The sequence below is a fragment of the Aotus nancymaae genome, unplaced genomic scaffold (genome assembly GCF_030222135.1).
Source record: "Aotus nancymaae isolate 86718 unplaced genomic scaffold, 86718_ANA_hifiasm-v0.15.2.pri h1tg000030l, whole genome shotgun sequence".
Lineage (NCBI taxonomy): Eukaryota > Metazoa > Chordata > Mammalia > Primates > Aotidae > Aotus > Aotus nancymaae.
In genome coordinates, this window is record NW_026988443.1 from 26,237,229 (window position 1) to 26,257,642 (window position 20,414).

The following is a 20,414-nucleotide window of genomic DNA, read 5'->3' on the forward strand; positions in this document are numbered from 1 at the left end:
AATCTGATTGCCTTTTCATGTGAAAATTCCCAGAGAGGTATAGTCTGTTCACAACTCCACGTTATAATGTGCAGGTCACAGACATATCACCTCTAGGCATTTCCTATTCCATTTGGTTCTGCAGAAATTAATGAATAATGCTGTAAGTGATGTTTAGTCATGAAGAACATATAATTGACGATGCATCAAGACAACTTTAGCAGCCCATGGGAAGCTCAAAGGTGACCTAGCATGAGTTGCCTTTCTGAGATCTTTCAAGTATGAATTAACTTTCTGTAGGTATTTGGCTGATGAATATTGTGTAAAGATTCTCTGTAAGTGAAAACCTCCTTCTGTGGACCAGTGGGTTTCTGTGTTACTGGTTTCCTCAGCATTCTCATCAGCCTTGGAAGTAACAGGCCTCATTGTACTTCCCAGCTAATGGCCTGGAACCATGGGAGCCTGAAGGAACAGAAAGAGATGTGGGAAGGGAAGCATTGTCAATACTGAGCTACATTTTTCTTTTACTCAGGTGATTATTTTTGCTGTTTAATATAAATCTAGTTTAGGAACTTTGGGCCTATAGTAATCAGCATGACTAGTTTACATTAGACAGTAAAAATTTCATTTATGTTATCCCTAGGGACTTGAGTATAACTTATATTTCAAATATTCGTTGTTTGTCATATTTTAGTAACAGCAATAGCAAGGTAAATTTCAAGTGGCAAGTGTGGTGGTCATTGTGAATCTTCTTCATTTACCAACGGAGTCTTCAAGGGCAGGATATTACTGCTGTGTTTGCTTGGGTACCAATCCCTAAGATATTTCTAGAAGTTACCCAGTAACCAGCACCTTCGGAAGCAGTGATTCTCGACCTTTATGGAGATTCTGATGAAAGCTATACAGCCATACTGGATTATTCTTTGCACACTGATGTTTGATAACCACTGTTATTGACCCGCCATCAAGTATTTTGCAAATATAGAATTGTGTGTACACTGCCAGGGAGCATAAGGATACATCATGGGACTGGTCAGTAAAAACTGTTGTAGAACCCCTGACAATATAATTATGTAGGAGACACTGCTCCCTAAAGGGGCTGTGCTTAGTATTTTGTATAGAAACCCCTACGTGCTTCATCTTTCCACAGCAGACCCTGGAGATGTTTTCTAGACATTTCTGAGAAGCATGCAGATTGTGGGAAATGTACTGGTAATGGGAAGTCAATTTGTTAGCAACATGAGAAAGTTAATGAATTCAGGAGTAAAGTTGAAAGTTGTGAGACATGTAATCATATACATATTTTACTTTTTACTGAGAGATGTATATGCAAGGATGAGTTTTCTCTTTGCATGAGAAGATGTAGTTATGGCCTGGCTGTCAGTACTAAACTGGTTTCTCCAGTCATGGTGATAGTTTGCATTGAGCCAAACTATGCATTTCTATCTCAGTCCTTTAGCTCAGCAGGGGAAAAAAAAAAAAGAGCAACCAGGGTTAGAGGGAATTCATGGGCCTACCACAAGGTGAGCTCGAGAGCCTGTTCAAGGACTGGAATACTGATCTTGGTTTCTGCCCCGATGAATCAAAGCAGATGTCAGTGTCTTTCCTCTGAAAATTTTGGTGTAAAAATGGAATTTGCAATTTTTTTACAACTAAGTGATTATGATGAACCTGTGGTTAAAATCATGCCATGGAAGGGTATTTTACTGTCATTTTATTAGAAAACTGGCCCCAGGAAAGTATTGGTTAAGCTTTCTAGCGATATATCTGTTTGTTCATGGACAAAAAGAGCAGGAAACTTAAGAGTATGGATGAAAAATGGCCCTCTAACCAAGGCTCCATTTTCTAAACCATATCATTAAGGGATGGCCAGTTCTATGGTCATTCATCCTCCAGGAGAAGAGAGTTATGTCTGCTTTGTCCCTGACTGGCTAGGATGAATGGCAGCAAGAGGAGGGAATCTTCTTTCTTTCCAAATGGTTGACTGAGTTAGTTGCCGTTGGCTGCAGAATAGGAAAAGCTTGCAAAATCTCCCAAATAGATGATTCCTGGCAGACAAGGGGTGTGTCAGGGGTATTTACAGCTGTAAATTCTGGTAAATATTTTTTGCTGTCTGGGTCCAAAGTCTCAGGATTTAGCTTGAGTTTGGTTCAGTCCCACTAAAAGTAAATTCCACCCTGATAAATGGAAACAGATTACTTTCTACACAACATCTTTCTGTTCAGTTGTAAATGGAGTGCGTTTTGAGGAGGCTTCATTTAATAATACCTTATCAGACAGCTTTCAGGAACCTGCAGTGTCTAATATGTCTGTTGCTATGGTAACACCTGCTTGCTTATGCTCTGCATCTCATATCTGTGTCTTCCATGGGCCCCTTCTTCTTACTGATGAGGAGGCTGAGGAATATTCTCCACTAGGAACAACTGCAGGGCTGGCCCTCCACTGTGGAGACTGCACCGACAGCACTTCATTCTTCTTGGCCTACTGGAAACGGAGCTCCAAAGAGTGTCTCCGCACACATCATAATGGAAAGAAGGAAATCTATAAAGCTTAAGAGAGATGAGAGACAAGGGCTCCTCCACAACTGGCTGGGCAGTCTGCCCCCAGTGTCAGTTTCACATAAGAACTCTCACCTATTTACAAAGAAGCTTGAGATTTCAAATTGGTGAAAAGAGATGTAGGAGCTGCTGCGTGGTGGCCTTATTTTCCTAATCTTTCAGGAAGTGAGGGTGGAAGGCATGGGGCCCATGTTTCTGGCTCCTAATGAGTATAGGAAAGACCATCTACCATGCATTTCAATACTCTTAAATTATTCTAATTGATTACTATCTTTCTACGTGACAGGACACACCACTGGGATCCTGAAGCATTGATACGGGGAAATTTTCTTTCTTCTTTCAACATTTAACAGAATATTACCTCACAGTGGAGATGGGATTGGCTCCTAGGCAGCTTAGGAACACCTTCTCTAGCCCTTTATCTTTGCCCTCTTTGGTAGCTCTTAATTATGCTGTAATTTTTCCACCTGCACAGATTTCCCTTCCATGCTCCTGGCCCTGCATTGCCTGCACTTTTCTCTATATCCCTTTTGAGACCACTAGTTTGTCCCTTGCGATTTTTTCCATCAGTGTCTGTGACTCTCTGTGCCCCATGTGTGCCTGTGTGTCTGTGAGTCTCTGGGCCAGACTGGTCATCCGGCCCGTCCACACTGGAGCTCTTGGGTGGCCACTGGCCTGGGGGCTGTCGCACTCACCTGGGTACCAGCCCTTTGACTTTATCTCTAAGAGGAAGGTAATGAAAATAATCGGGCTTCATTAATTCTAAGCCCTGTGAGATGATAGCCATTTGGAGCCTGTTTGCCAATTAGATGGTCTAAATTAGAAGTGACCTTGGTATACTGCCACTGCTTGCCTTTCGGAGTCTAATGAAGCTTTTCTGTCCAATTCATTCTCCTTCTCGTTCTCACCTCTCTCTCTGTGCACATGTGTATAACTCTTCATGTGTTTCCTGTTCTCCCACCCACCTTTTCAATCTTTCTCATCCTCAGTTTTAAAAATCTCGTTCTGAGCGACATTGGTTTCCAGCCCACATGAGTGTTACCACAGCCCTACATATTTTCTTTTGAGCTTTATGTATTTAAAAACTGAATGAACTACCATACAGAAGCAGTTTTAGAAAGGAAACAAGAAGCCCAAGGTGAAAGGATGGCTTGAGTCCAGGACCAGCCAGGGCAACATGGCAAGACTGTGTCTCTACCAAAAAAAACAAAAAACAAAAACAAAAAAAAACATTGCCAAGTATGGTGGTGTGTACCTGTAGTTGTAGCTACTGAGGGCAGAAGAATCAAACTCAGCAGTTTGAGGCTGCAGCAAGCCATGATCATGCCACTGTACTCCAGCCTGGGTGACAAAGTGAGACTATCTCCAATTAAAAAAAAAAAAAAGGAAAGGAAATGGTACAAGGAGAGGAGAAGCTGGGCCTCTTAGACTCCATGGTCCAGTGCTCTCCCTGACACATGTAGAAGGCAATAAGGGCAGGCGAACCCAATTCTGAAACTCTACTGGCAAGAGGTGCCTGGTTTGCTGGCTTTAAGTGTGCAGAAACCAGCTAATAGGCTATCTAGATACAGGGGAGGAAGTGAGCAACTGGCCTCTCACTGGAGCAGCTGGCTTTAGGTACACCACTCGCTAGACTGCTCAGCCCTAAAAGCAGTTGGGTTTTAACTTGATGCTTAAATGTTTTGGGCAGAACCAGCCTCATCTACCAGGATGTAGAGACTGGTTTGGTCTGTGCCAGGGAGGTCTGTGCCTAAGCCTGTCTCCTTTTTGTCTGTCTGAAGTTCTTCATTCTGTTGACTTTCAATTAAAAGTAAAGGATTTGAGGCATCCTTGGGAGCCTAGGTGTTGGCAGATCTACACTTTTCACCTAGAATAATGGACTTTTCAGAAAGAAGTCCTAAAGTGAGCAGTGCCAAGGCAGTAGGAATAGGGTCTCAGAGGAACTACGTTCACCACTTTTACTAAGAAAATATCTCTGCTGGTTGGGCGTGGCGTGGTGGCTCACACCTGTAATCCCAGCACTTTGGGAGGGTGAGGCAGGCAGATCACCTGAGGTCAGGAGTTTGAGACCAGCCTGGCCAATATGGTGAAACCCTGTCTCTACTAAAAGTACAGAAAAATTAGCTGGGTGTGATGGCACATGCCTGTAATCCCAGCTACTCGGGAGGCTGTGGCAGGAGAATCGCTTGAACCTGGGAGGCGGAGGTTACAGTAAGCCGAGATCATGCTGTTACACTCCAGCCTGGGTGACAAGAGCGAAACTCCATCTCAAAAAAGAAGAAAATAAAATATCTCTGCTTTCCAGCACATGGAATGTGTCAGGGACATTGATCTAACTTAGGCCAGCCTGTCTGTGGGTAGCCTTGAGAGATGAATGGCATGAACAGTCCTATAAGAACTTAACAAAGGGTTATCTTGGCTGCACAGGGTGTTTGCCCTTCCACATCTTCGACCTTACAGGGGTTGGGGTAGGTGGCAGGATGGTGTTCCTTGTAACTCCAGCTTCTACCAAGAAATTATACATTGCAGCAGCCCCTCCCAAGTATCAGAGTGGGAGACCAGACCAGTACCTCAGACACTGGGCTGTGTAAGGTGGTCCTTGAGGCCTTAGGTTCCGCTCACCTCACAGAATCCTGAAAAGCATGAAAACATAATCCAAAATGATAATGAACCAAACTATGATACATACGCAGTTCTAATACATAGCTTGGAACTATATATTTATGAACCTATGTCCCCTCTCCTAGTAGATCAAGGGCACTGTACTTGAGTACATGGATTTCCCTCTGGGGAACTTGTGATTTCCTGTAATTATCTGGAATATTCTTTCTGTGAAAGTATTTTCCTAGGAGTCTGCAACGTTTATTAGATTTCTAAGGCTTTTATGACCTCTAAAGTTTTAATTATTCTGGATCATAAGCTTCTTGGGGACAAGGACTTTTGTCTTGCTCTCTCTGCATCTCACAAGTGTGCAGCACATGGATCCTGTACAGTGTTTCGTAAATGATGATCAAATGAATGAACGGAGAGTCACTCAAGGCTACTCCTTCTCAACTGTGGTATTTTGGAATTAACTTAAGCCAGCATTTTTAGCATCAGTGTGGAACACTTCTGTTTCTATTGTATATGAAAATTGCTTAAACTGGGAGGTATTCAGTCTTGGAGTAGAACTCCACATTTGTTATGCATGAAACCTGTTTGTTAGGGATATATCAGAGCCACTGTTTGCTTCCAAACTTCTGCAACCCAGTCAATTGATGGTTTCTTCCCAAGTTTCCATGAACTCTACATGTGCTCTGGGAGGAAGGTAGCTTAATTGGCTCAAAAAGTATGGGAGGAAAACATATGGTGTCTAGAAGATCACCATGGTAATGCCTTTTGCATGGCAGAGGCCAGTCTTGAGAGACCCAAATGCTGTAATGGCTATAATCAACTGCATTTTCTTAACCAGAAAAACTTTTTCTTGTTACTTCTCAGGTTCATTAGTAAATAGAGTGGGGGATGTAATTTAGTGTATTAAATGTTTACTGATGTATGGATTATTGGAATAATCCATGTAGATGGTACAGTCAATGTAGAAAGTGTAGGTGTTTGGGCTGATTGTATACTGTCATCTGGCCAAACCTTAAAACTTTTTTTATTTGACTGTCGAGTACATGGCTGGAAGTATGGACATTGTAGGATTGTGGCCAGAGATGGAGATGGGGAGAAGGAAGAAACAGAAAGCATGTATGTAGGTTGTGCAGGAAAACTGGTGGTAGGACCAGTTATTTGAGGGCCTCTGAAGTTTGGCACACTTGGCATGACCCTGGTTATGCTACAACGAGGTTTTGCCTTCTTAGAAACCTACATGGTTCAGTGTTCCTGGCAAAAGGGAAAGTCTTTACAGAACGGTGCTCAGCACAACTGGGATTTATTTATTTATCTATCAAGAGTCTCACTCTGTCACCCAGACTGGAGTGCAGTGACACGATCTTGGCTCATTGCAACCTCTGCCTCCTGGGTTCATGCAGTTCTTCTGTCGCAGCCTCCTGAGTAACTGGGACTACAGGCATGCACGACCATGCCTGGCTGATTTTTGTATTTTTAGTAGAGTTGGGTTTCACCATGTTGGCCAGGCTGGTCTTGAACTCCTGACCTCAAGTGATCCACCCGCTTCAGCCTCCCAAAGTGCTGGGATTACAGGAATGAGCCACCACGTCCGGCCGACAGCTGGGTTACTGACTTTCCCATTTTCAGCTGTCCATCAGAGACTATGGCTGGGACAGTCTGAATTCCATGCAGTTTAGTAGCCAGGTATGATTGGAAAACAAAGGGGGTGCCAAGGCAAGTGTTGAAGGAAATCTGCCTTTGGATATATCACCTCAGTGAGCAGAAGGACTCCTCAGTGCACTCTGTTGGCAGGATTATGTTTATGGCTCTTTAAGATAAAGCATGAAAGCTTTGGAAGCTGGTAGGAGATGGAAGAATGGGCAAAGGCATGGGAATTAGTGTCTGATTGCTGACATCAGGCCCTCCAGTAGCTTCCATTCTCAACCTCTGTTCAGACACATGTGCAGATAGACCCCACCTGAATTTCTAGATCCTCAGGATTCTCTTTAGGGATCTTCCTCTTTGCCTCCTGGGAATTTCTTGCCCTTGAAAATTTCATATACCAACCCCCCGCATTTTTTTTTCAGGGAGAGGTTGGGTACACTATAGATGAGAAGATGCAGGTGGATAAAAGTAGTTACTTAAACACATATGGGGCAAGGCTTACAGGTTTGGAGGCCCAGATTAAGATGCAGAGGAGGATGTGAGGTTGATGATTATATTTCGGGGAGAGTTAATTGATGGAAGGTGAAGGCAGACAAAGAACCGCTGCTTACTGCCTTCTTGAATCCCAATCAGGAATTATGATTAAAGTCGCAGCGAGACAACAGAGGGCTGATGAATTGGTGTCTTTTTTTTTTTTTTCTTTTTTGCCGTCATTCACACTTGATTGACTTCAACCTTTCAAGTGCAAAAGTCTCTCTTTTCCATTATTATTCATAGCCATCTGAGTTTTTCTAATTAAAGTGTATGAAAACAATTACTGATCCGTCGTACTGAGTCTGTTAGAGGGGATGTCTGCCTTACTGTAATGCGTATGAAAAGCCCACAGTTTTCTATAATGATGTGCAGCTGAGGTGTTAGATAATTTTATTCTTTTTTACTCTGTAGGGCTTTTTTTTTCATTTCTCATGATTCATTTTTCATAATTCCTAAAGATCCCAGGAAAAGACTGATCCTGCAGCTACAACCGAGAAAGGAGGTGGGGGGCGTCTTTTTTCCTTTCCCTTTCTCCCCCTCTTACCCCCAACCTCGTGCTCCCCCTCGGCTGAGGACTATAAATTAATCGGCGACCTTTCACTTCTTGGATTCCCGCTGGACTCCCCAACCACACTGGTCAGAAATACCTTCTATTAAAAAGAAAATAGATGGAATGAGTTTGGCAATCTCCACTCCATTCCTAACGATTCATCAACAGCTAGCCTTAACCAACTGCCGATGAGCTTTGTGTGCGGTGCAGATGTCTGTGGGGGCAAGAATGCGATGTCACACACATTCACCTGCCACACACCTGCTCTTCGTAAACATAGTGTTTCTCAGAGTGGTTCTCCATAGTGCCTGTGGCTTACTTTTTGCACCCGTTGGCATCTGGGTTGCTAAATTATTTTAATACCCCTAAATGTGATGGGGAGTTATCTTATGTTGATGAGGGTGGCTGTCTGGGTTTCCTCTAGTCATCAAGCCTATTGCTGATATTCTAGTGGACATGTCAGTAGCTATTTTGGGCAAGGCTAGGATTTTCACACCATTAAAAATTAATAGTATTTAAAACATTAATTTAGAAGAAAAATCTAAGTATTCCAGTCTTTGCAACAGATGATAGTGAAGATGGCTGTGCAGTATGGTTGTGTTTGATGGAAAAATAATGTCTCCAAGTGGGGCTGGAAGCCATGTAGAAAGATTAGTGGTGATTGTAGTTTCTGGTCCTGTAACTCTAGGTCAGTCTGTTTCTCTGGCTGTCATCAAATGGGAGGTGGTTTCTGATTCATTTGAAATATCATCGCCACCTACCCTTCCCACCCCATATCAGGCAAAGGGATATTGCTTCTGTTTGAATGAAGAACCTTTGATCCTTCCATTGGTATGGCGGACTATTTATCACATTAACATAGGGCAAATGATGATAACTTGTCTGGACAGGCTTCTGGCTGTATGGCTGGGAGGCCTAGAGAAATATCTGAGGATCTGCCATAAAATTGCAGCTGTTTGCATCCAGGCAATTTCCAGAATTGCTATGTTTAGAAACAATGGCCATGGTCAAGGTGGGGCTGCCCTGTTGTAGAATGCTGTGCAGGCCACCCTCTATGGCTGGGACATTGGCCAGAGGAGCTTCCCTCTGATGTCATGTACCTTGGGCAGAGTCCAGAAGAAATCGTGGGCTTAAGTGAGTCACATAAAAAGGCTTGTTTGTGCTTGATATCAGCTTGTAAAGGGTTACAAATGTTGTTTCCTGGAAAATCTGCCAGCATGTCTGTGTGTCCTTAGCCTTCCCTTTGTTCTCTTCTTTTCTTCTTACCCTTTCCTTCACTCTTACTCCCCTTCTCTTCTTGCCTGAATACATTTTGAAAACAGTACTACAATGCTCCCTGCTTCAAGATTACAGTGTACTTTACTAGGTATGATTTAATTAGGGCCCTTATTATGTTTTCAGCAGCTTAAGGTGGGCCTTTCAACTTATCTACCTAATTGGTTGCACAAGAAGTTTCACAGCCCATGACAAAACATTGTCAGTGATCAAAGTCAAAATTCTGCATAAAGGAAAAATATTAATAATAAGATTATTCTTCAAGTGTGCACTGCTAATTATGTCCAGAATGTAACCGTAGAAACACTTTTGACTGATGTGAGCTTTGTCTAATAAACATGAATCTTCAGCGAGCTATGAAAAGTGACACCTCTAGCTTTATACTGGTGAAGGGTAATTTTGCTTATTAAATAATTTTTAAACATTTCCTATTTTGTGTCTCTTTCCTCTCCATTTGACTCTCCTTGCTCTCGCTCCTCAGGTGACCACTCCCGAGATGGTGATGCCCAGCAGCATGTTTCTCCCAGCAGCTGTTCCAGATCGAGATGGGAATTCCAATTTGGAAGAGGCAGGAAAGCAGCCTGGTCAGTACCATTATTCTTGACCTCAAGAACCTGAAACAAGATAGAATGGCAAAATGTTCATGGAGAAGGGTTTTCAGGAATTCTTTACAATACTCTTAAGGTGAATGTAACTGATCAGGAGATGAGGGGCACTGTCATCAGCTACCTTATACTCTGGTTCTTGGCATGTATTTATATATTACTCACATGGTTTAAAGTGAGAGAAAATCAGTATGACAACCAGTGGAATTTTGGCAGAGACTCACATACGTCCCCTTAGATTATACAATTACGGAGTGAATAAAAGACTCAGTCAGTAGGCCCCACCATCCTAAGCCATTAAACACTGTATCTCTGAGGACTTAATTAGTAGGGACTTGTGGGTTGATTTTTAGGTACACTGGATTAGTCGTCTTTCATTCTGAGTTTTCTGGGCTTGCCTTAGGATGAAGCACAGAAGTGCCATTGGAAAGAACATTGTTGTAGACATGTATGCTGCCATAGTTGGTGCCACATAGTGTTTCCTAGCTAGATGGATGCTTAGACCTCTGTGAGGCTGTCCATCTTTCACCTCTAAGTTGGGAAGAGTTTGGGCACACTACTGCTCTGCCTCCTCTCTTTCTTGTGAGTTTTCCATCTTAAAAAATGGACAAATGACCTGATAAATGGTCTGGTTATTTATGGGTATGATTATCTCATTGTAGGAAAAAAATTAATATATTTTAAATGATTGAACACTTGTTCATTGTTTATACAATAGAGATGGCAATCAGAAGTCACAAGAAATTAAATGCCTAAAAATATGTATCCCCAAATTTCTTTTTTTTTTTTTTGAGACTGTCGTCGTCTCACACTGTTGCCCAGGTTGTAGCGCAGTGGTGTGATCTCGGCTCACTGCAATCTCTGCCTCCTGGGTTCAAGCAATTCTCCTGCCTCAGCCTCCTGAGTAGCTGGGACTACAGGCATGCGCCACCACGCCCAGCTATTTTTTTGTGTGTTTTTAGTAGAGATGGGGGTTCACCATGTTGGCCAGGATGATCTTGATCTCCTGACCTCAATAACTGCTTGCCTTGGCCTCCCAAAAAGTGCTGGTATTACAGGTGTGAGCCACTGCACCTGGCCCCCAAATTTCTTACATTACAGCGTTAAGTTCTTACAAAAAATTTCCCATAACTTAGGACAGCATTAATTCACATATGCTACACTTCAGATCTACTGTGCTAAATTCTTATTACATAAAAGATGAACATAAAAGGGAAATCCAGTCTAAGATCAGTAACCTTCAAACCAATTCTTGAGAAATTGAGGATTGAGTCAAGCAATTAAATACTATTTAAAAGACTGTTAGATCTGTGATATGACATGGGTCTATTATTCATTGAAACTTTTTCTATTTCCTTTTATTCATCTCTGTTCATGTGCACCCTGTTTATAATATGTGCTGTATTGGGGGAACAAAAGGAAGCAGGAGGCGCTCCACGGAGATTCTGTCATTCAGGTTGGGCACTTCCCTCATCATCAGATTCTGTGTTCATGAGGCCTGGTTAGGTAGACCGCTCTGGATGCCATCCTTGAAACAAAGCCTTCTTTATCTGTGGGTTTGATGTTTTTTTTTTTCACAGAAACCTCAGAGGATCTGGGAAAGAACATCTTGCAATCCGCGAGCACAGAGCAAAGTGGAGATCTGAAACCCTCCCCTGCCGACCCAGGCTCTGTGAGAGAAGACTCAGGCTTCCTCTGCTGGAAGAAGGGTTGCAATCAGGTTTTCAAAACTTCTGCTGCCCTTCAGACGCATTTCAATGAAGTGCATGCCAAGAGGCCTCAGCTGCCAGTGTCAGATCGCCATGTGTACAAGTACCGCTGTAATCAGTGTAGTCTGGCCTTCAAGACCATTGAAAAGTTGCAGCTCCATTCTCAGTACCATGTGATCAGAGCTGCCACCATGTGCTGTCTTTGTCAGCGCAGTTTCCGAACTTTCCAGGCTCTGAAGAAGCACCTCGAGACAAGCCACTTGGAGCTGAGTGAGGCTGACATCCAACAGCTTTATGGTGGCCTTCTGGCCAATGGGGACCTGCTGGCAATGGGAGATCCCACCCTGGCTGAGGACCATACCATAATTGTTGAGGAAGACAAGGAGGAAGAGAGTGACTTGGAAGATAAACAGAGTCCAACGGGCAGTGACTCTGGGTCAGTACAAGAAGACTCGGGCTCAGAGCCAAAGAGAGCTCTGCCTTTCAGAAAAGGTCCCAATTTTACTATGGAAAAATTCCTAGACCCTTCTCGCCCTTACAAGTGTACTGTCTGCAAGGAATCTTTCACTCAAAAGAATATCCTGCTAGTACACTACAATTCTGTCTCCCACCTGCATAAGTTAAAGAGAGCCCTTCAAGAATCAGCAACTGGTCAGCCAGAACCCACCAGCAGCCCAGACAACAAACCTTTTAAGTGTAACACTTGCAATGTGGCCTACAGCCAGAGTTCCACTTTGGAGATCCACATGAGGTCTGTGTTACATCAAACCAAGGCCCGGGCAGCCAAGCTGGAGGCTGCAAGTGGCAGTAGCAACGGAACTGGGAACAGTGGCAGTATCTCCCTGAGCTCCTCCACGCCAAGTCCTGTGAGCACCAGTGGCAGTAACACCTTTACCACCTCCAATCCAAGCAGTGCTGGCATCGCTCCAAGCTCCAACTTACTGAGCCAAGTGCCCACTGAGAGTGTAGGGATGCCACCCCTGGGGAATCCTATCGGTGCCAACATTGCTTCCCCTTCAGAGCCCAAGGAGGCCAATCGGAAGAAACTGGCAGACATGATTGCATCCAGGCAGCAGCAACAGCAGCAGCAGCAGCAGCAGCAACAAGCACAAACCCTGGCCCAGGCCCAAGTTCAAGCTCACTTGCAGCAGGAGCTGCAGCAGCAGGCTGCCCTGATCCAGTCTCAGCTGTTTAACCCCACCCTCCTTCCTCACTTCCCCATGACCACTGAGACCCTGCTACAGCTACAGCAGCAGCAGCACCTCCTCTTCCCTTTCTACATCCCCAGTGCTGAGTTCCAGCTCAACCCTGAGGTGAGCTTGCCAGTGACCAGTGGGGCACTGACGCTGACGGGAACGGGCCCAGGCCTGCTGGAAGATCTGAAGGCTCAGGTTCAGGTCCCACAGCAGAGCCACCAGCAGATCTTACAGCAGCAGCAGAACCAACTCTCTCTAGCCCAGAGTCACTCCACCCTCCTTCAGCCAAGCCAGCACCCAGAAAAGAAGAACAAATTGGTCATCAAAGAAAAGGAAAAAGAAAGCCAGAGAGAGAGGGATGGTGCCGAGGCGGGGGAGAGCAACACCGGTCCGAAGGAAACACAGCCAGATGCCTTGAAGGCCAAAGAGAAGAAAGAGTTGGCACCAGGGGGTAGTTCTGAGCCTTCCATGCTCCCTCCACGCATTGCTTCAGATGCCAGAGGGAACGCCACCAAGGCCCTGCTGGAGAACTTTGGCTTTGAGTTGGTCATTCAGTATAATGAGAACAAGCAGAAGGTGCAGAAAAAGAACGGGAAGACTGAGCAGGGAGAGAACCTGGAAAAGCTCGAGTGTGACTCCTGTGGCAAGTTGTTTTCCAACATCTTGATTTTAAAGAGTCATCAAGAGCACGTTCATCAGAATTACTTTCCCTTCAAACAGCTCGAGAGGTTTGCCAAACAGTACAGAGACCACTACGATAAACTGTACCCACTGAGGCCCCAGACCCCAGAGCCACCACCACCTCCCCCTCCGCCCCCTCCACCCCCACTTCCGGCAGCGCCACCTCAGCCAGCGTCCACGCCAGCGATCCCTGCATCAGCCCCGCCCATTACCTCACCTACGATTGCACCGGCCCAGCCATCTGTGCCACTCACCCAGCTCTCCATGCCCATGGAGCTGCCCATCTTCTCACCACTGATGATGCAGACGATGCCGCTGCAGACCTTGCCAGCTCAGCTGCCCCCGCAGCTGGGACCTGTGGAGCCTCTGCCTGCGGACCTGGCCCAGCTGTACCAGCATCAGCTCAATCCAACCCTGCTACAGCAGCAGAACAAGAGGCCTCGCACCAGGATCACGGATGATCAGCTCCGAGTCTTGCGGCAATATTTTGACATTAACAACTCCCCCAGTGAAGAGCAAATCAAAGAGATGGCAGACAAGTCTGGGTTGCCCCAGAAAGTGATCAAGCACTGGTTCAGGAACACTCTCTTCAAAGAGAGGCAGCGTAACAAGGACTCCCCTTACAACTTCAGTAATCCTCCTATCACCAGCCTGGAGGAGCTCAAGATTGACTCCCGGCCCCCTTCGCCGGAACCTCCGAAGCAGGAGTACTGGGGAAGCAAGAGGTCTTCAAGAACAAGGTTTACGGACTACCAGCTGAGGGTCTTACAGGACTTCTTTGACGCCAATGCTTACCCAAAGGATGATGAATTTGAGCAACTCTCTAATTTACTGAACCTTCCAACCCGAGTCATAGTGGTGTGGTTTCAGAATGCCCGACAGAAGGCCAGGAAGAATTACGAGAATCAGGGAGAGGGCAAAGATGGAGAGCGGCGTGAGCTTACAAATGACAGATATATTCGAACAAGCAACTTGAACTACCAGTGCAAAAAATGTAGCCTGGTGTTTCAGCGCATCTTTGATCTCATCAAACACCAGAAGAAGCTGTGTTACAAGGATGAGGATGAGGAGGGGCAGGATGACAGCCAAAATGAGGATTCCATGGATGCCATGGAAATCCTGACACCTACCAGCTCCTCCTGCAGCACCCCGATGCCCTCACAGGCTTACAGCGCCCCAGCACCATCGGCCAATAATACAGCTTCCTCCGCTTTCTTGCAGCTTACAGTAGAGGCTGAGGACCTGGCCACCTTCAATTCAAAAACAGAGGCAAGCGATGAGAAACCAAAGCTGGTGGAAGCTCCCAGTGCCCAGCCAAACCAAACCCAAGAAAAGCAAGGACAACCAAAGCCAGAGCTGCAGCAGCAAGAGCAGCCCGAGCAGCAGAAGACCAATACCCCACAGCAGAAGCTTGCCCAGCTGGCGTCCCTGCCTTCGCTGCCACAGCCTCCTCCACAAGCACCTCCTCCGCAGTGCCCCTTACCCCAGTCGAGTCCCAGCCCTTCCCAGCTCTCCCACCTGCCCCTCAAGCCCCTCCACACATCAACTCCTCAGCAGCTGGCAAACCTACCTCCTCAGCTAATCCCTTACCAGTGTGACCAGTGTAAGTTGGCATTTCCATCATTTGAGCACTGGCAGGAGCATCAGCAGCTCCACTTCCTGAGTGCACAGAACCAGTTCATCCACCCCCAGTTTTTGGACAGGTCACTGGATATGCCTTTCATGCTTTTTGATCCCAATAACCCACTCCTGGCCAGCCAGCTGCTCTCTGGGGCCATACCTCAGATTCCGGCAAGCTCTGCCACTTCTCCTTCAACTCCAACCTCCACGATGAACACTCTCAAGAGGAAGCTGGAGGAAAAGGCCAGTGCAAGCCCTGGAGAAAATGACAGTGGGACAGGAGGAGAAGAGCCTCAGAGAGACAAGCGTTTGAGAACAACCATCACACCAGAACAACTAGAAATTCTCTACCAGAAGTATCTACTGGACTCCAATCCAACTCGAAAGATGTTGGATCATATTGCGCACGAGGTGGGCTTGAAGAAACGTGTGGTGCAAGTCTGGTTTCAGAACACCAGAGCTCGGGAAAGGAAAGGACAGTTCCGGGCTGTGGGCCCAGCTCAGGCCCACAGGAGATGCCCTTTTTGCAGAGCGCTCTTCAAAGCCAAGACTGCTCTCGAGGCTCACATCCGGTCCCGTCACTGGCATGAAGCCAAGAGAGCTGGCTACAACCTAACGCTGTCTGCGATGCTTTTAGACTGTGATGGGGGACTCCAGATGAAAGGAGATATTTTTGATGGAACTAGCTTTTCCCACCTACCCCCAAGCAGTACTGATGGTCAGGGTGTCCCCCTCTCACCCGTAAGTAAAACCATGGAGTTGTCACCGAGAACTCTTCTTAGCCCTTCCTCCATTAAGGTGGAAGGGATTGAAGACTTTGAAAGCCCCTCCATGTCCTCAGTTAATCTAAACTTTGACCAAACTAAGCTGGACAACGATGACTGTTCCTCTGTCAACACAGCAATCACAGATACCACAACTGGAGACGAAGGCAATGCAGATAATGACAGTGCAACGGGAATAGTAACTGAAACCAAATCTTCTTCTGCACCCAATGAAGGGTTGACCAAAGCAGCCATGATGGCAATGTCTGAGTATGAAGATCGGTTGTCATCTGGTCTGGTCAGCCCTGCCCCAAGCTTTTATAGCAAGGAATATGACAATGAAGGTACAGTGGACTACAGTGAAACCTCAAGCCTTGCAGACCCCTGCTCCCCAAGTCCTGGCGCTAGTGGATCTGCAGGCAAATCTGGTGACAGCGGGGATCGGCCTGGGCAGAAACGTTTTCGCACTCAAATGACCAATCTGCAGCTGAAGGTCCTCAAGTCATGCTTTAATGACTACAGGACACCCACTATGCTAGAGTGTGAGGTCCTGGGCAATGACATTGGACTGCCAAAGAGAGTTGTTCAGGTCTGGTTCCAGAATGCCCGGGCAAAAGAAAAGAAGTCCAAGTTAAGCATGGCCAAGCATTTTGGTATAAACCAAACGAGTTACGAGGGACCCAAAACAGAGTGCACTTTGTGTGGCATCAAGTACAGCGCTCGGCTGTCTGTACGTGACCATATCTTTTCCCAACAGCATATCTCCAAAGTTAAAGACACCATTGGAAGCCAGTTAGACAAGGAGAAAGAATACTTTGACCCAGCCACCGTACGTCAGTTGATGGCTCAACAAGAGTTAGACCGGATTAAAAAGGCCAATGAGGTCCTTGGACTGGCAGCCCAGCAGCAAGGGATGTTTGACAACACCCCTCTTCAGGCCCTTAACCTTCCTACTGCATATCCAGCGCTCCAGGGCATTCCTCCCGTGTTGCTCCCGGGCCTCAACAGCCCCTCCTTGCCAGGCTTTACTCCATCCAACACAGGTGGGTTCTGCTCCAGGGGATTGTTTCAGGGCTGAATAGCTGCCCATTCAGCATTCTGTTATGTGGCTACCACCCAGACCCTCTGAGTGCTGGGCAGATGGGAAACTTCTCTTTCTAGTTCTCTAAAAGCAACAAGACTTGAGTTTGCTCCTGTTAAGTCTCCCTACTGCTGGTGTGTCAGGGGTGGGACCTCCTGGTTGGAACAATCTCCTTTGAAACCTCTCTTACGCCCTACAATAGGGAAAAGCTTGAAGGTCCTGGTATACTTATTTCAGAAATATTTGAAGAAACAAATTTCCATTATAGACCCTTTCATTCAGTCCTTGTGGAAATGCTGATCCTGTCTGGATATTTGTTGTAAATATAAGACACCTGAATTAGTCGTAGCTAATTCTAGATTATGCCCTAAGAAAACTGGTCTAAGAGCATTTAAATCAACTCTTTGCCCTCACCTAGGGTCCCTGCCTTCTCGAGAGAGCTACTGTGGCTGAAGAACTGCTATCAGAAAGAAGCTTTCATGTGGTGGATCCTTACTGTTGAGTTTTCTCTTCCAGCCAGAACAATAGTGGCTGTTAGTTCCTAACAAGACAACCTTTTTACTTGAATGCATTGACCAGGAATCTTGTATTGGGGAACGTGGTTCTGTTAAAGTACTGATGCATATTTCAGAGGTCCTCAGTCACCTCTTTTTTTTTCCTTTTGCCCATTTCTGTTTCCTTGCTCCTGATCATTCAAAATCATACATACTTGGTGCTCTTATAGCCTCATTTAATAAGGAGTTTTGCAGTTTTTCCTACATACCTCTCTTGTTTCTCCTTCTCTGTCCTCACATCTTCTCTGGATCCAGCCATCTTTGCTAAATTGGACCTTCACCTCCAAGGTCCTGCAAGGATTAGACACAAGTCAGCAAATTCCCCCCACAATGGCCTGAATTGATTACTTCCCGTTCACCAAAGGAGAACCGCTCCAAAAGCCACCTTGCCTTCAAAATGTGTCCCTGTTACCAGGGGTTAAAGCAGCTCTACTGTTTCCCACAGCAGTTATACTTTCTGGTTGAATTAGTTCCACATTTTACACTTTGGGTGGTATCTTACCAAACATGAGCCTACTGCATTCCTGGTCCCCGTTTCTTACTCAATTAAGACAAAAGTTGTTGCTTATCTGTGTTGACAAGTCACAGAAAACCAGCTAGACATAAGCCAGGAAAAAAACTACAGAAACTAGCGAAGCACTTAGTTATCCCTCTAGCCCAGGACCTTGGCAGAGGGGCTTGGGAAGGTTTGACACATCACAGTAATGTGAAAAAAGTAGAATCAGAATGTCTGATTTATTCCCCTTGTTTTACAGATGAGAAAACTGAGGCCCAGAGAGGTCAAGACCATTCAACAAGCTAGGGTAGGAGCTAGAGCTCCCACCCAGGCCTCCGGGCTCCCAGTGCTATGCCCTCCTTCCACAACACCAATATGAGCCAGTCAGTCAACAGGTATATGTTTAGTGTTACTCAGGTTCTGACCACTTAGAGTGGACTCAAGCTAGAAAGATATGCTCTTATTTATTCAGGGCAGCCAGACTGCCCCAGTTATCACCTGACTGTAACATTGTTCTCAAGAGCACTGGATCTGGAATGGGAGGGAAGGAGTGAACTTGTATGTATTAAGCATCTATTATAGGTCAGGCCCAATGGTAAGCTTTTTCTATGAATATGGTCTTTCATTTAATTCTTGTAACCATCTGTTGTGGAAAGCTGAGGTTCCAAGAGTTCAACTGATGGGCCCAGGGTCACACATCTGATGTGTGTTACTATGATCCCACAGGGTCTGTGTGACTCCAGAGTTGTATGAGTAAGTCTTGGGGGAACAAGGAGGTCACAGAATTGTGAGTGTGTTGAGCTACTGTAGGATGGCTAGGGCAGGGCTTGGCAAATAGTAGAGATTCGTAAACATTTCTTAAAATTTGAACCTCTTATATAGACCATCAGTTGAAGGTACACAGTTTAAGGCTTTCTGACCTGAATCTTTCTCCTAAAAGCCTGAAGCCATGGGGATGGGGAAATCTCTAGATATTCCTTCCTTGCCCCACTGATCTTTTCGTTCTGGCCTCAAACCTAAAACTTAAGAGTAGGCCCACTGCCTAGTGGAGACAGAGCCATGTCCCAAGTTTAGCACTCATAATCTACTCTGTCTCGTTTGTGCCAGTTTAATCAAGTTTTTACTAAGCTTTCTGGAGTAGAGTCACGCCTATCTTCTCTGGTGTCTTATGTGCACTGAGGACACTGGATGATGTGATGCTGAAGGAATCTTCCTCCTTGGCTATCCAGTATTAATGGAGATTTGTCGGATTGGCAACTTGAAGCAGTCTTGTTCTTTTCATCTGAAATATGAGGGTTTTAATAGTGAACACTGTGCCTCGATAGCCAGAAATCAGCAGTCTTCCCCCAGATCTGGGTTTCAGAGCGTTTTTTTCTCAGGGTTATGTTACGGAACTCCTTCTCCAGCTTTCTGGCAGAAGGTGGTCCAGATGAAATACTGAAGGGCTTTAGGACTGTTTTGATTTTGCATTTTGGTGTCCTCTGAAGAGATGTATATGCCATCTAGTTTCTTGGATGTGGTGAATACAGAGGTGTTATCTGTGGGATCCTTTTTCTCAGCTTTCATCATCCAGCACACTCTGCACCCCACTCCTCATGCTGCCTTTCCCTGCTGTCTTGCTAGTCTCAACATACCTGAAGCTTGGAGTACCATCCATAGCAACACCCTCTTCCATTACCTTGGAACTGAAGACTTAAACCAGGAGATAACTATGGGTCAGGGGAGGGTATTAGGCTCTAGGGTCAGTGAAGGTGTTGCAGGGAGTGGTGGTAGATTAGGGGCAAGTATCATAAAGGATGGGGCCTAGTCCATGAGGGCCTGGTGACATGGTTAGAGACCTTTGCTATCCATAGACAGTGGTGCTTCAAGTAGGTTGTGATGTGTTGGAAATTGGTGTCAGTACCTTAGGCTATTCTGTTTGTGACATGGCTTTTCTCCTTTTCCTGTGGTGATTTCTCAACAATCTACAGTTCTATTGGCCCTCCTGTGTATCATTCAAACAGGTAGGAAGAGAAGGTGGTCATTTCTCCAGTAGTCTCCAGAATCCTATGCCTAGATGGTTACACTGTTCAGTAGACTTGTTGAAGCAGATCAGCTGGGCCAACGCACTGGAGCAGTTTTCCCTGAATGGACTCTTACTTCTTTCGAGGCCTTTCCTTCATACTTTCCCATTCACCTCTTCTCTCTACCCTCCCAAAGCATCCAGTCAGCTGCCGAAACAGAGGTCAGAGAGGAGGAAAACATGTAAAGCCTGTTTTGCTTGTTCATGTGGCCTTGGGCCCTTGCTAGCTTTCTTGCCTTTGTTCTCTTCTCTCTTCTCACGTTGCCTCTCTCCTCCAGGTAACTTCTCCAGGCCTCATGGCCATACTCTTTCTGTGATGCTTTGGTAAAGGCCTTTGGTGCAAATGGGCCCCAGCTAGAAACAGCTAGCTTTGGGGCCTCCAGACTAATTGCAATTGGGTAGAGTGAATGGTAGGTGGGAGTGCTTGGCAGAGAAAATGTGAACTAGTGGGTGTGGCACATCGAGCAGGAAGGTGCTGGAAGTAGATTGGCTG

At 45.7% G+C, this 20,414-nt stretch overlaps 1 protein-coding gene and 1 long non-coding RNA gene across 3 annotated transcripts in view; one reads left to right on the top strand and one right to left on the bottom strand.

Moving 5' to 3' along the window:
- Positions 1-20,414, top strand: part of ZFHX3 (zinc finger homeobox 3) — a 277,099-nt gene that overhangs the window by 252,419 nt on the left and 4,266 nt on the right. For both annotated transcript variants that reach the window (XM_021672553.2, XM_012437463.3), the window contains 2 exons: positions 9,635-9,737; positions 11,339-16,771. In XM_021672553.2, the coding sequence (XP_021528228.2) occupies positions 9,635-9,737; positions 11,339-16,771 (5,536 nt within the window). The remainder of the gene's footprint in view (positions 1-9,634; positions 9,738-11,338; positions 16,772-20,414) is intronic.
- The window catches only part of LOC110568641 (uncharacterized), a 150,390-nt gene continuing 144,454 nt past the window's right edge, over positions 14,479-20,414 (bottom strand). Inside the window, exons 3-5 of the long non-coding RNA XR_002478881.2 lie at positions 17,573-17,654; positions 15,125-15,220; positions 14,479-14,594 (exon numbers count right to left, since the gene is read on the bottom strand). This is a non-coding gene — a long non-coding RNA (uncharacterized LOC110568641). The remainder of the gene's footprint in view (positions 14,595-15,124; positions 15,221-17,572; positions 17,655-20,414) is intronic.